At 37.0% G+C, this 15,791-nt stretch overlaps 1 protein-coding gene across 1 annotated transcript; it reads left to right on the top strand.

Moving 5' to 3' along the window:
* The first annotated feature begins 343 nt into the window (after window positions 1–343).
* On the top strand, window positions 344–15,288 carry LOC121388651 (epimerase family protein SDR39U1-like). The gene is made up of 6 exons (XM_041520089.1): window positions 344–462; window positions 3,765–3,871; window positions 11,077–11,162; window positions 13,288–13,409; window positions 13,992–14,138; window positions 14,475–15,288. The coding sequence occupies exons 1-6, from the start codon at window positions 447–449 to the stop codon at window positions 14,888–14,890; spliced, it is 894 nt and encodes a 297-aa protein (XP_041376023.1). The 5' UTR covers window positions 344–446; the 3' UTR covers window positions 14,891–15,288.
* Window positions 15,289–15,791: the final 503 nt, after the last annotated feature.

Genomic DNA, 15,791 nt, shown 5'->3' on the forward strand with positions numbered 1-15,791 from the left:
CTGTTGCACCTCTGACGTAACAATAGTTGCTATAGCAGCTGCAAGCTTGCGACGGTCGCGGCTATGATACTGACATCATTCCGCGTCACATGTGTGTAAAAAAAACAAAAGAGCATATTTCCAAACTCATTTCATAAATTCCGTACGAGTACTACGACACTCCCACTCATGCAATAATATACAAGAACCTTTAATTTCTACTAATTAAAACATTTAGCGGGTTTTCTCTTTGAGACTAAATGTCAAAATTACCAAATGTTTGAAATTCAATAGCCGATGGTTAATAAATCAATGTGCTCTAGTGGTGTCGTTAAACCTTTTTCCCTTTCTCCATGTCGAGGTTGTGTAAATACTAAAGCAATCGATAAACAACCAAGTGGATAATTGTCTGACTCTCGAATATGATTTAGTATTGTGTCTCAAGTTTGTTGCTTAATTTAAGAACAATGAGTGTTTTAATAGGTAACTCAGTGTACACTAGCTTATTTCGCAAACATTTTGCACTTGAGCATCTAATTGTGAATGAAGATGATCATTTTATTTTATATTTACATAAAGACGTGACCAAATCAAGAAGCCGAACTGGGCTGTAACCATGGACCAAATATTTTCCATGGCGCGGATTATTTATTCCTATGGAGAGGAGTTCTGTATTATCCCCAGTTCTATGCAATATATATCAGGAATAGGTTTAGATTCAGGAATAAGGTTAGAACTGACTTCAGGATTAGTAATGTTATGAGGCAACAGGAAAATATGTAATGTGGTTGGAGAAAAAAGTGTGATGGGTGGGGCACACACTACATGAATAAATCCGACAGCACCCCTTTTAAAAATATGTTGGTTAAATACATAAGTGCTGATGGGTTTCTTCCTGTAGTGTGTGTATTAGTTATTAACGTGAAATATCTGTTATATGCAAAATCAACACTTACATAGAGGATAATCAAACTAAGGAATAAATTAAAATAGCAATATGCATCTTAATTCCAGCATTGAACATGGATGCCAAATCGTGCCATTGTATTGCATTCCACACATTCGACTTTTGTTTTCCCTTCATGTCTCATAGCCCTATAATGTAACTGGCAGCAATCAAAATTACGTTAAAAAAATATAGGCTAATTAAATGAGAGTGCTCTTCCTTGCACACGTACTCGAGTCATGCTATGAAAGATATTTAACATGAACGGTAGGGTTATTAATGTATTAGAGTGGAAGTCTTTGTCTACTGAACTTACTCGGTGGTAGGCAAAAATCCTGTGTTTACATTAGGCCCCTGTATAGTTATCTATGATGATGATGGTAGATAGTGAATATAACCGTCCAGAACTCTGTCTAGCTCTCGATTGACAAAGTACTCCGTCTCAGGTTAATTAACCATGAGACAACTAACACTGAGCATACCTTGGATCCCTCTCTGTTGTTTACCTTTCATGCTTGCAGTTTCACACCCATCAGATTAAACCATCTGACTTTCTGTTAAGGGTGACAGGTTTCTTCTTGTAGCATTTGTACCTGTTTAATGTTATGACTGAACTTCAAAGTAATCAAACTTAAAGGTCTGAGGCATCACATTTTAGAAACTATTTCACTAATTAAATAGTGTGCTGGGGTGTTAATTTTGTTTGTTTCTTTTTATTTTAATATAGCTGCTGATTAAACAATATGCTGGGGTGTCATTACACAAACATTCCTTTCTGTTTTAATATCGAGTGATTACTGTGCTGGGGTGTCGTTTAGGGTCTCCACGAGTACTCGGGCACGGTTTGAGTCTAGCAAGACTCGAGTCCGTTCACAGTACTCGAGTACACGTGAAAGAAATAGGATAGGATAACATATAATTATTAATGTACCTATATCAAATTACGGTTCAAGAACCGTGCAAGAAAGATCATTCTTATTTAATTATATTTGTATACATCATTTTGCCATATGCTTGCAGCCGGTTACGTTATGCAGGGCTATGAGAATGTCTGCAATGCAATACAATGGCATGATTTGGCATCTATGTTCGGCGCTAGAATTAAGATACATAATACTATTTCACTTTATTCCTTAGTTTCATTACCATCTAGTAAGTGTCGGGTACTCGGGTCCAGGTCGAGTTTGACCCTCGAGTACTCGAGTACAATATTTTGGACCCGTGTAGGCCCTAGTGTCGTTGAACAAAATTCCTTCCTTTTGTAATGTAGCCATTGATTAAACAATGTGCTGAAGTGTCATTAAGTAAACATTGCTTTTCTCAGTGTTACTTTTTACTGATTAAACAATGTGCTGAAGTGTCATTAAGTAAACATTGCTTTTCTCAGTGTTACTTTTTACTGATTAAACAATGTGCTGAAGTGTCATTAAGTAAACATTGCTTTTCTCAGTGTTACTTTTTACTGATTAAACAATGTGCTGAAGTGTCATTAAGTAAACATTGCTTTTCTCAGTGTTACTTTTTACTGATTAAACAATGTGCTGAAGTGTCATTAAGTAAACATTGCTTTTCTCAGTGTTACTTTTTACTGATTAAACAATGTGCTGAAGTGTCATTAAGTAAACATTGCTTTTCTCAGTGTTACTTTTTACTGATTAAACAATGTGCTGAAGTGTCATTAAGTAAGCATTGCTTTAAAAAATGTGCTGAAGTGTCAAAGTAAACATTGCTTTTCTCAGTGTTACCGATTAAACAATGTGCTGAAGTGTCATTAAGTAAACATTGCTTTTCTCAGTGTTACTTTTTACTGATTAAACAATGTGCTGAAGTGTCATTAAGTAAACATTGCTTTTCTCAGTGTTACCGATTAAACAATGTGCTGAAGTGTCATTAAGTAAACATTGCTTTTCTCAATGTTACTTTTTACCGATTAAACAATGTGCTGAAGTGTCATTAAGTAAACATTGCTTTTCTCTGTGTTACTTTTTACTGATTAAAAAATGTGCTGAAGTGTCATTAAGTAAACATTGCTTTTCTCTGTGTTACTTTTTACTGATTAAACAATGTGCTGAAGTGTCATTAAGTAAACATTGCTTTTCTCAGTGTTACCGATTAAACAATGTGCTGAAGTGTCATTAAGTAAACATTGCTTTTCTCAGTGTTACTTTTTACTGATTAAACAATGTGCTGAAGTGTCGTTAAGTAAACATTTCTTTTCTCAGTGTTACTTTTTACCGATTAATCAATGTGCTGAAGTGTCATTAAGTAAACATTGCTTTTCTCAGTGTTACTTGTTACTGATTAATCAATGTGCTGAAGTGTCATTAAGTAAACATTGCTTTTCTCAGTGTTACCGATTAAACAATGTGCTGAAGTGTCATTAAGTAAACATTGCTTTTCTCAGTGTTACTTTTTACTGATTAAACAATGTGCTGAAGTGTCGTTAAGTAAACATTTCTTTTCTCAGTGTTACTTTTTACCGATTAATCAATGTGCTGAAGTGTCATTAAGTAAACATTGCTTTTCTCAGTGTTACTTGTTACTGATTAATCAATGTGCTGAAGTGTCATTAAGTAAACATTGCTTTTCTCAGTGTTACCGATTAAACAATGTGCTGAAGTGTCATTAAGTAAACATTGCTTTTCTCAGTGTTACTTTTTACTGATTAAACAATGTGCTGAAGTGTCATTAAGTAAACATTGCTTTTCTCAGTGTTACTTGTTACTGATTAATCAATGTGCTGAAGTGTCATTAAGTGAACATTGCTTTTCTCAGTGTTACTTGTTACTGATTAATCAATGTGCTGGGGTGTTGGTAAACATTCCTTTCTTTTTTTCAGGTGGAGGGTCTGGCTTCATTGGTCGACATCTCGGCCTGCTGCTGTTAGAAAATGGTTTCAAGGTCACGGTAGTGTCGAGGGAGTCTGGACCAAATAAAATAACATGGGTAACAGTTATTTAGTACAGCAAAATGGTACATGTTAAGATACCATAATTATATATAAACTGACAATCAAAAGAAAGTATACCAATTATTTTTATTATAAATAAACACAATACACGTTCATGGAAGGTTAGATAGGTTCCTGTATTGTTCGTTATAATGCAATCAAAGACGAATAGTCGCACATTGCTGCGTTTGAATGATGCCGCACGTGCAAAATGAGTTTATTCATCAAATTTATACTGCAGGAGAAACATGATACTCATGCACATAAGGGTATAAAAAAGGGTGCCATTGCTTAGAACATGCCTCAGTCAACAGTAAAACACCAGAGAATATGGCAAGGCTAACTGCTGAAGAAAGAGAGAGAGCTATTGGTATGGTGGAGGTGGGTGCGAGTTATGCCCATGTGGCAAGAATCCTAAATTGCACAAAATTGACGATCACAGGGTGACTGGCAGGACTGCAGACAGACCACGAAGTGGAAGACCCTATGTCACAACAGCCAACGAGGACCGCCATCTCCGCATCTTAGACTTACGTAACAGATTCCTCACTGTGACGTCATCTGCAGCAACTGGCCTTGGACAAGTCATCAGTCGTCACACTGTACGTCGTCGACTACGACAGCATGGTATCAGGGCCTATCGACCATTCAGAGGGATGACATTGACGAGGCAACATCGACTTCAACGTTTACGTTGGTCACGTCAGTTTCAACGTTGGCAACATCGGAACTGGCAACGTGTACTCTTTTCTGATAAGAGCAGGTTCCAGTTATTCAGAGCTGATGGCAGGACTCGGATATACCGATGTGAAGGAGAGAGAACAGCTCCGTGCTATGTTCAGGAGACTGAACCGTTTGGTGGTGGATCTGTGATGGTTTGGGAGAGGTATCTGTGGCCAACAGCAGACAGACCTTATTGTCATTGACGGAAATCTTAACGCACACCGTTACATCAACCAGATTTTACATCCCGTCCTGTTACCGTTCTTGCGACACCATCCTAGACTCTTGTTCCAACAGGACAATGCTAGACCTCACACAGCTCATATGGTGCAACAGTTCTTCGCCGCAAACAACGTCAATGTTTTGCCATGGCCAGCCCGTTCACCTGACCTGTCACCGATAGAACATTTGTGGGATCTTCTTTGCCAGCGAATTAAACGTCCTAACCCTCCAATGAACAGTGATCAGTTGGTACAGGCACTGAGGCAGGAGTGGAGGGCAATACCTGATGTCGTCATTAGGTGCTTAACAAACTCTGTCCGACGTCGGGTCAATGCTTGCATACTTGCACATGGTGGACATACACACTATTGAAACATGTTCTTTGTGGTCAAATTTATTCACCTTCGTTATGAGTGGTCCTTTATGAAATCGCACATTTCACCCCTCGTGCTGTTGTGCACTGTGATATTATCATTTTATGGGTTTTATTGAGTATACTCGTGTTTATTTATCGCCAAAGTGTTATACTTTCAAAATATAACATTTGCATCAACTTGTGTTTTGTGTTGTTTTTAATACTTTGAAAAAATAATTGGTATATTTTCTTTTGATCGTCAGTTTAGATCGTTTAAGCATTGTATGTTATTTCATTTATGTTCATCACAAGCCATACTATTTCAAATTTGATAGGAAAGACTTTTTTGGTTGGGTGCCTTGTGATCTTGGGAACCCACCGGAAACTGTTTTATAATACAGTGACACTTCTCTGAACCACACACCCTCGGGACCACGTAAAAAGTCTGGTTTTCAGAGGTATCCAGTTTAGAGAGGTTTTCTTTTGAACATATATTTCAAAAGGGACCAGGAAAAACGTCCGGTATTGAGGGGATTCCAGTTTATAGAGGGTCCGGTTTTGAGAGGTTTCTCTGTATATATATTATTTTTGTTGAATAGTCCTACTCGATATAATATTCATGGGAAACGAAATTTCTGTTCTGTGATTTGACTGGCACAGTACTGGAAACGATTGTCTCCATGAAATCCAAACGCCTGCATCGGGGTATGAACAAAAGAAATAATCCACAAACTGTGAATCGGCGTAAAATAAATAACAGACAATCATTTTAATTAAATTTAAAACCTGCTTTCTAATAATAACACTAAAATTTAAAATTTTATTTAGAATTATTTTTTGGTTCTTAAACAATAACGCTGAATAAGTCAAAGTACCAATATAAAGTGACGTCACAAGATATGACGTTTCTTGACCAGGGCCATACCCTGATCAAAATTTGGGTGGGGTGGGGTGGGGGGATGGGGCACTATCTTTTATAAACAAATAAAACACTATACAAATTATACCCTGAGATGAGTATGCTATTTTCTTGAGTAAAAAACAAAGAAGGTGAGATTCTCAGTGGGGCAACTGCTTCCCCCCCCCCCCCCCCCCCCCCCCCTCGAGGGTACGGCCCTGTTGACAATGTTATTTTTATGTTCATCGAGTAATGAACAAACTCGCATTGCTACGGCTGGACCAATAAGATGATGTTAAATTGTAAGGACCAGCCTCGGTGGCGCAGTGGTTAAGCCATCGGACTACAGGCTGATAGGTACAGGGTTCGCAACCCGGTACCGACTTCAACCCAGAGCGAGTTCTTAAGGGCTCAATGGGTAGGTGTAAGGCCACTACGCCCTCTTCTCTCTCACTAATAACTAACAACTAACCAAGTGTTCTGGACAGACAGCCCAGATAGCTGAGGTGTGTGTGCTAAGGACAGCGTGCTTGAACCTTAATTGGATATAAGCATGAAAATGAGTTGAAATAAATAAATAAATAAATTGTAATGAATTTAACAGGAATTTAATTATTCCAGTGTAAGGTTATAAAACTGAAAATTAAACGTAATATTATATGTATGATAGTATCAGTATTCTCAAATATTTCTGAAACCAATCCAGGGTAACAAGTGATTAGGGCATCTGAAGTCCGAACCATGTTGTTAACAACTATGATAAATTACTCTCCTACCTTTATTTACCATTACATTTACCCCACATTTTGTCCAGACAAATCTTGAAAAAACAATTACAATAACACAGATTCCACGTACTAAATGATAACTATGTCACATATATCAACTTCGCTGAGATCGCATTGGGCAAAAAACATGTCATTTTGTGCTTTTGCCATTTTGCCTTTTTATGGAATACTCTTTAAGAGGGCTGAAAGGATATGACATAATCTAACAACGTCATAACATGTGTTACGTTATAAAAGCAAACGTGATGACGTCATATTAATTACTCCTCTTGAAGAGTATTCCATAAAAAAGTAAATGGCAGACGGCAAAAAATTGCAGGCTTTTTGTCCTAGGAGATTTTATCAAAGTGTTATCAAAGGTGACGTTTATCATCGAGTATATGGAATTTGTATAATTGTAATTGGTTTTTTTCATGATTTCTGTCTGGACAAATATGTGGGTAAATTTTATTGGTAATTTATCGTAGTTGTTAACAATGTGGTTCAGACTTTAAAATGATTGGTAATCCATGGAGGAGGTTGGAGCCTTCTCCTATGACATTTTTGAATTGGTAGATCGTTTCCAGTACTGTGTTGGTCAAATCACGGAACCGAAATTTCGTTCCATGATTATTATATGAGCCGTCACATGGGGAAAACCTACAACTTAGCAAAAAAAAAAAGTTTGTCTTATTTTTTGGTATATATCAGGTAATAACCTTACAAAACTAAATCTGAGGTATTTGGTCTCTATCTTAATTATATCTTGTAAAAATACAGCATTAATGACGTCACATTTTTAAAATCAAAGTAGACGGCATCAAAATGAAATTTCAACGTCATTACCTTATTCTAGGTTACTTCCTGCCCAATTTCAATGAAATCAATTGATTTGGAATCAGTACTTGGTTCATTTTATTTTTACCCAGTATTTTAAGTTATATATTCCGATTTTTTTTTTTTTTAAGCGATATATTCCCTTTTTTTTTCTTTTTTTATTAATCTACAGATCCCATACATGAATGTAGGCTAATACTAATTAGTGAGAGATATGAAATTTAGCGAACTACAATATTTCGCACCAATGTTTGTTAATTTTCTGTTACATATTGCATCCCACCCCACTTTATTCAAATTCCTGTATCCACTATGGAGTAATTTCATATTTTATTGGTGTCGTACTGTCGAACGATATCGTTTCATTCTTCGGTTGGTAGTGGGCATGTTGTAAACTGGTACTTGGGGCGGACAAAGGGTCGAATGGTTTTATAATTAGTTTTGTTTTTGTTGTGACAAGTGTTCTCGCGCGCTGCTCCATTTAAGCGAGGCGGTCGGCCCGCTATTGCATTTTGCTGCCCACTTTCGTGTTTTGCCGCCCCTTTATTTTTCTCCATGCCTCTTTATTTTCCCACATCCTACTATATTTTACAGAACCCAGCTCCGCTATTTCATATTGGACACTTTTTTTCACACTGACAAAAAAAATCGATCAGTCGGCACATTCGACATCAAAGAAAACAAGCCGCGGTGTGGAAAAACTTCAGTAGCTTATGATAGTTACTGTAACGTAATTTAACACTATTTTAACAGCCTTGGTTGATCACTTTTTGTGTTCACTAACTTTCGTCTGATATTTTGTTCTCAATTGCAGATGTAGTTGGTCGTAACTGATGATTTTTAATTAGTCATTTGTTTATTAACTAGTGGTAGTGTTCATCATTAAAAGTATTTTTCATGGACGCCAAATTATATATACACCGCCTTTACAAAAGCGAAACTACTTTTTATCACCGGGCGATATCAATGCGATCGATTCATTCGATGAAGAAATAAAAAGAACACAGACATGATATCCCAATTTAGGGGATCACCTTTATATTTTTGAGATCTCTTGAAATCTTTATTAAAATAATATTAAAACAAGGGGTATGTCTTTTTGCAAAGTCGACCAATACCCAACGATGGGCCTACACATAGCCCATGTACGCGAGCTAGCCTATACGGTAACCATGTTTCCCACCCCTTTTTTTTCCTTTTTCTCTTCTGGTTTCTTTTTTAGGGGGGGGGGGGTGGAGAGGGGCTTCCGCCCTCCTTTAATTTTTACCCAGTGAGAATATTATGTAGGCCTACATTTCCTTTTACTCTTTTTCCATTTCCCTCAACTTCAAAATATGGTCATAAATTTGATTTTCAGACAAAGACAATCCACTGCACTCTTTCTGTAACTTGTGCTAATTGGATCAGGTTCAGTGTCATTCTGCTCACTGGTGTTATCATCAGATAAGTGTTTGATTCTATGTTCAGTATTATTGTCAACATATACTGGACTGTATTTATCATATTCATCCAATACAGTTAAAGTTAGAGAACATTGATTTATTAATCACCGGCTATTGGATGTCAAACATTTGGTAATATTGACCTGTAGTCTTACAGAGGAAACCCGCTACATTTTCTATTAGTAGCAATGGATGTTTTATATGCACCATCCCACAGACAGGATAGCACACACCACGGCCTTTGATATGCCAGTCGTCGTAAACTGGATGGGATGAGAAATAGTCCAATGGCTCCACCGGCGGGGATCGATCCCAGACCTACTGCACATCAGGCGGGCGCTTTACCACTGGACTATGTCCCGCTCGTCATCTAATATAGATACTGTTTCTTCCGTTTCCACTATTCTTAGTCTTGGTCTTCTATTTTGAATTCCAAAATGTGCCTCAAACAGTAGGCCTACTTCAGGCTCTTGTAAAATTAAAATATACATCTGTAAGGAAAGAAAACCAACTCCTTCTATACAAATGATGTGAAGTGAGTAAAGTGAACAGATATTGTGTGTGCAGATGACAGTAAATTTGTTTCCAAACGATGGTAAAATAAATAACTAAAAATGTAGTATTGTTACAGATATATATATATATATATATATATATATATGTATGTTTTGTTTTTTTGTAGGAAATGATTTAGTTTTCAGTATTTAGATTATAAATAGAAATAGGATTAGAAATAGTGGTGTTGATTGTAGTCCACAGAACAGGTAGGCCTAACCGAGTGGTAGACCCATGCAACCCGATACGATCCTAATTTGATGTTTGATCTAACTTATGAATATTGTATTTAACTTCTGGAAAAGTTGTTTAACTTTATGCTATGTATAATCATATAGGCCTACATTATAAAAACGTGTGATACTTGCATACCATATCGATATATAGGACTTCTCCCTATGCTTGTAAATGTATATCAAAGTACTGATGGTATCGCTAACAATCTCGACCGATGTTCTCAGGTACAAAATACAAAATGGTAACCAAACACTATTGTACATACAGATATATGTTTACTTCAAACTAATCTTCGTGTAAAGAAGATGTCATCTTCTAAATTCTTCAAAACAAACAACGCAAACAGCATGTTAAAGTTTACTTCTGCGTTTACATGTGACGTCAAAGTTTGAGCCACCTTTACTCGGTTTCTGACGTCATGCTAAGTTGTAGGTTTTCGCGTGTGACAGCTCATATATACTCTTCAAAAAAAGTAGGGGAACCTGAAACATTAATGTTAATATCAACCACAGATATCCTAGTAATGAACGTTCAGGTCTGTTTATCAACACACCGAAACACATTCCATAGTTTGCACATGCATCACGCAGTTGCCCTGTACACATGCGTGGGGTGTCATTCTCGATTTTGACAATTTCCAGGAAGGTCGATTAATCACTGTGGAACATTATTTCTGTCAATCTTTTTCATTCTGTTAATCATACAGTTGTTATTGTTTTGTTTTTAGTCATTTTTATTGTTTGAATTTGCGATTTACTGATAAAAAAATGTCAACTTTTAAATTTCACTTCTGACCCCAATCATCCTTCAAGATCTTTGGTGGTCATAAAACCTACTGTAATACTGAACTACCGGTTGTAATGTTTGCCCAATTAATTCACTATTATCATATAACCATTCCCCACAGCTAATATACCTTACAATTTTGGCAATTGTAAATTCTTATTAGAGTTCCCCTTCTATTTTTGAAGAGTATATATATATATATATATTGGAAAACAAATTGAATATGTATTGTATTTCAAGTGAGAAAAGTTTAGATTTGAAGGCAATACCAGATTTTGGTAGCATGCTGTGATCATATTCAACATGATGAATATGTTTTTAAAAATCATGAGGATGATGCTAGCCAATGTATTATTGCTCTTATCTGTGTCATCCACAGACGGACTTGAAGCAGAATGGTCTGCCAGATGACTGTACAGCTGTTGTCAGCTTGGCAGGAGAAAATATTCTCAATCCAAGGAAAAGGTAACACTAGCATTTAATGGTGCAATGTCAGGTTTGTAAATATCCTTTTAGTGTTCTTGTTCATATGCCTTTATTGTTTTACACTGTGAGAGGGGCAGAATGTAGCTCAATGGTAGAGCGCTCACTTGACGTACAATAGGTTACAGGATTGATCCCCCTCAGTGGACTCAGGTGTTTTACCCTGTTCCAACTTGCTTGATACATTTTAAAAGAACTCATTGCAAGATACTGTAAATGGTATGTAACGACCACTCATGGTATTCTCTATATAAACCAGGGGGTCCTGCTATATAGACAGATGGTGTTTGTAACATTTTGATGACTGAAAATAAAAAAGGAAGTGGTAAAATCTACCTGACCTGTGACAGAACAAGGGATCAAACCTCTGTAGTAGATTCAGGTTTTTCCCATTCCAACCAATGCTCCACCACGGGTATATCAAAGTCTGTGGTACAGTGCTTCTAAATTATGGTAGCCCCACTCCCATGGCTAGTGATATTCAATGTTGGGCTAGTAAATAACTAATATTGCCTTGCCCGACAGCTAGTGAAAAAAATAGTCAAATGTTGCAGTTAAGTCTATTTTGTAAATATGAATATCCTGCCCCCACCTCAACCCCCCAATGTTAGTGTTTTAATCTTCATTTCTCTCTTTAGGTGATATATCCGATTATTACTATTATTTAGTTCAATTGTATTAACTTAAAGTAAAGTAGGGCTAGTGAATTTTTAATCATGGCTAGTACATTTTTGAAATCACTGATCCCATGACTAGTGAATTAAAAACATTTTCTAGAAGCCCTGGTGGTATGTGCTGTCCTTTATTGGAAAATACACACATATAAAAATTGTTTGCAGATCAGTCACCTACATGTTGTGGAAGTGGCAGCAGCAGGTTTCTTCTCTCACAGGCCCTCAGATTTCATGGAAATGATCGTTTTTGAAATTTGGTTTCCCGGGATTTTTATATCGAGTATGATTATTCAACGAAAATAATATATACAAATAATTATTGTTTAAAGACAGTTTCCGATGGGTTCCCAAGATCACAAGGAACAGAACTGAAAAAGGGTTTCACACTAAATTTTAAATTCGACAGCCTGTCTCACAGACAACGTGTGTGTTAGTAAAATGTTTGTTTTGTTTAACGACACCACTAGAGCACATCGACTTATTAATCATCGGCTATTGGATGTCAGACATTTGGTAATTTGACATATAGTCTTAGAAAGGAAACCCGCTAGCTTTTTCAAGTAGAAGCAAGGGATCTTTTATATGCACCATTTCACAAAAAGGATAGCACATACCACAGCCTTTAATATACCAATCATGGTACACTGGCTGGAACAAGAAATAAGCCAATGGGTCCACAGACAGGGATCGATCCTAGACCGACCACACATCAAGCGAGAGCTTTGCACTGGGCTACGACCCGCCCTTCCGTGTGTGTTAGTTAACATTATATTGTTATCACTGATTAACTAATGTAGAAGAGATTACAACAAGCATTCAGGGAGTAGTGCTAAAACAATATGATATCTATGACCTCTACCAGGCCCAAAATAATTTCATATCTCCTAGTTCAAGGACCATAACTCTGTAAAAAAATTAGTAAATCACCATGAAAGTCAAACTTGATTTGTAGCAGTACAAAATTTCATCACAATATCTTCAGGCATTGCAGAAAAAAAAAGGAAAAAAGTTTGGAAAACAAATTTCCATATCTCCTATGTTCAAGGGCCATAACTCTGTCAAAAATGGGTAAATTACCATGCAAGCTAAACGTGATCTGTAATAGAACTTCAAGTCTTGATAAAGGTTCAGCTCAATATCTTGATGCATTGTGAAAAAACATCTGGAAAACTATATGTGGGACAGACGGACAGACAGACGAACAGAAAGACTGAGATGATTATTTGTCCCCTTCTGGTCCAACCAGAGGGACTATAGGTTTCAAGGGCAATTACTTTTAACTAATATTAAATTTATGGAGGTGCAAAAATTTATTTTATTTTTTTATTTATTTTTATATATAATCCCATAATTTGTGGGATTTTGAAATGTTATTAGGTGTACCGAGATAAATTATTATAGAAAAACATTGCAATCACTTTTTGGGGTTTTAGGTGGAATGAGAGTTTCAAAGAAATTGTCCGATCAAGCAGAATTGACACGACCAAGACACTTGCGGCAGCCATTGTGAACAGCAGTAAACCACCCAAAGTGTTTGTTTCCATGTCGGGAGTGGGTAAGATTACTTGCAATGATTCTAACAATGATTATTATCACATATATAGGGATTATTTAACCATGTTTGTGTTTTATTTGTGGAATATACCAAACAGGTTATTATTTTGGGGGGAGGGGTAGAGGGTGGGGTTGTTTAGTGGGGCAGGATTTAGTTTAGTGGGTAGAGTATTCGCATGAGGTGCTTGGGTCACAGAGTGAACCTTGTTGAACCCCCCCATTGGGTTTTTCCTGTCCCAACCAGTGCCCCAGTATTGATATATTAGGGGTGAGCACCCCTCCAAATTTGTTTTATTGAAGTTCCCTGAAGTGTCCAGTGTAGTAAATAAATGCAATGAATCTATTTGTGATTAGTGGGGGAGGGGAAGAGGGTCATGTAACATGTTCATCACCTTGGTGTTTTGGGGAGTATTGCCTTATATAATGCACATTAGTGTACTTTAGATTGGTGTCAGTAGCCTTTCTTAACTTTGCACTCCTCCCTAAGTACTATAGGTGCTTTTTTTTATTTTAAACATTACATTCCCTTCCTGAAAAAAATCCAGCATTCACTCCTGAATTTCCACCATTTTTTTTCCCCCAGCGTACTACAAACCGAGCACTACAGAGGAATACGATGAAGACAGCCCAGGCGGAAACTACGACTTCCTGTCTCGGCTAACCGTAGACTGGGAAAAAGCTGCCAAACTTCCGGCATCCTCCAACGTTCGACAAGTCACCATAAGATCAGGTATGCTTGCCTGAAGTAATTTGGTCGCAGGATCAAACCCTCTCAGTGGACCCATGGTTTTTCCCCCATCCCAACCAGTGCCCCATGATTAATATTTCAAAGGCTGTGGTATGTGCTATCCTGTCTGTGGGATGGTGCATATAAAAGATCCCCACGACTGGCATATCAAAGGCTGTGGTATGTGTTGTCCTGTGTGGGGAAAGTGCATATAAAAGATCCCTTGCTGCTAATGGAAAAAATTAGTGGGTTTTTACTAAAACTATATCAGAATTACTAAATATTTGGCATCTAATAATAATATGTGCTGATGTGTCGTTAAATATTTCTCTTTTGCAGGCGTTGTCTTGGGTCGCGATGGAGGAATGATACAACAGATTTATTTACCTTTCTTCCTCGGACTGGGAGGGAGAATCGGTTCTGGGTCCCAGTGGTTTCCATGGATACATGTTGCCGACATCGGAGGAATCTTCACCCACGCCATCATCAACGACAACATTTCGGGAATTCTCAACGGCGTTGCACCTCAAGCAGCAACGAATCTCGAGTTCACGAAATCTCTCGGAAGCGAGATGTGGCGACCCACAATATTTCCCATTCCAGGGTTCGTTATCAATTATTTATTGGGTGAAGAGCGTGGCAAGGTTATCCTCGAAGGACAGAAGGTCATACCAAAGCGGACGCTGGAATCGGGATACAAGTTTGTGTTTCCAGACCTGATATCAGCGTGTCAGAACTGTGCACATATGTTCTAATACGACAGATGTTTTTTTATTCACTGTGCTGTATGTATTTTATAACTGTAAGCGTGACTGTGTGGAGTTAGTGTTATGGAGATACATCATGTTCCCAGTGTAAACCCAATGGAGATTATGATCTATACTGACGATAATGAGTTGTAGAGTTTCAAAGAACTAGGTTTGTTGTAGAGAAAACGTTATTTCCTGTAAAACGTTATTTCCTGTAAAACGTTATTTCCTGTAAAATTTTGTTGCCAGTTCTGTTGTGTGCTTGTCCTTTTTTTGTAATTTTTTTGTCGGTTATGTGTGCAGATTTAATCAAAAGTATTTTTACCATTAGTGTCAAGTGCGCATATATATATATGTATATTTATTACCCATATGGTCTTCAATAAACGGTTACATAAATGTTGTATTTTCGCCACACTATCTTTATTACCTGGGTCATAACATTACCTTGAAAACTGTAGCACATTACTGGCATCACGAGTAACCTTTGCATCTGCAAGCTTATGATAATCACGTTTTAAAAATGTTCCACGTCACTGTAATTGGCATAGCTTAATGTTATTAACGCCGATTGTGAAGCCATTACAGTTATATTCAATGTTTGTTCAGAATCATAGTTTGTGGATAAGAAATAAATTATAACATTCGCTGGAATGCCATACAAAATTTATGAAACTTGTTTGAGACTTGTTTTACATCCCTTGCTCTCGCTTAGGGAATAAAATAATTCCCATACTTGTTTCATAAATTCCTTTTATATATATATATATATATACTGTAAATCGTAAAATATTAGCGATCTTCAAATTTAGCGAAATCCAAATAAGTGACATATTAGTGAAATAAAACTTTAGCAAGGTCGGCATATTAGAAACTAAAAATGAATAAACTAAAGTTGTAGGATCGA

The sequence above is a fragment of the Gigantopelta aegis genome, chromosome 14 (assembly GCF_016097555.1).
Source record: "Gigantopelta aegis isolate Gae_Host chromosome 14, Gae_host_genome, whole genome shotgun sequence".
Taxonomy (NCBI): Eukaryota; Metazoa; Mollusca; class Gastropoda; order Neomphalida; family Peltospiridae; genus Gigantopelta; species Gigantopelta aegis.

What these genes read in the sequence shown, in the direction of transcription:
- LOC121388651 (XM_041520089.1), top strand. An exon ending in GACCAAATAAAATAACATGG is followed by an intron (nt 3,872 to 11,076) that starts GTAACAGTTATT and finishes TGTCATCCACAG; the next exon opens with ACGGACTTGAAGCAGAATGG. An exon ending in ATTCTCAATCCAAGGAAAAG is followed by an intron (nt 11,163 to 13,287) that starts GTAACACTAGCA and finishes TTGGGGTTTTAG; the next exon opens with GTGGAATGAGAGTTTCAAAG.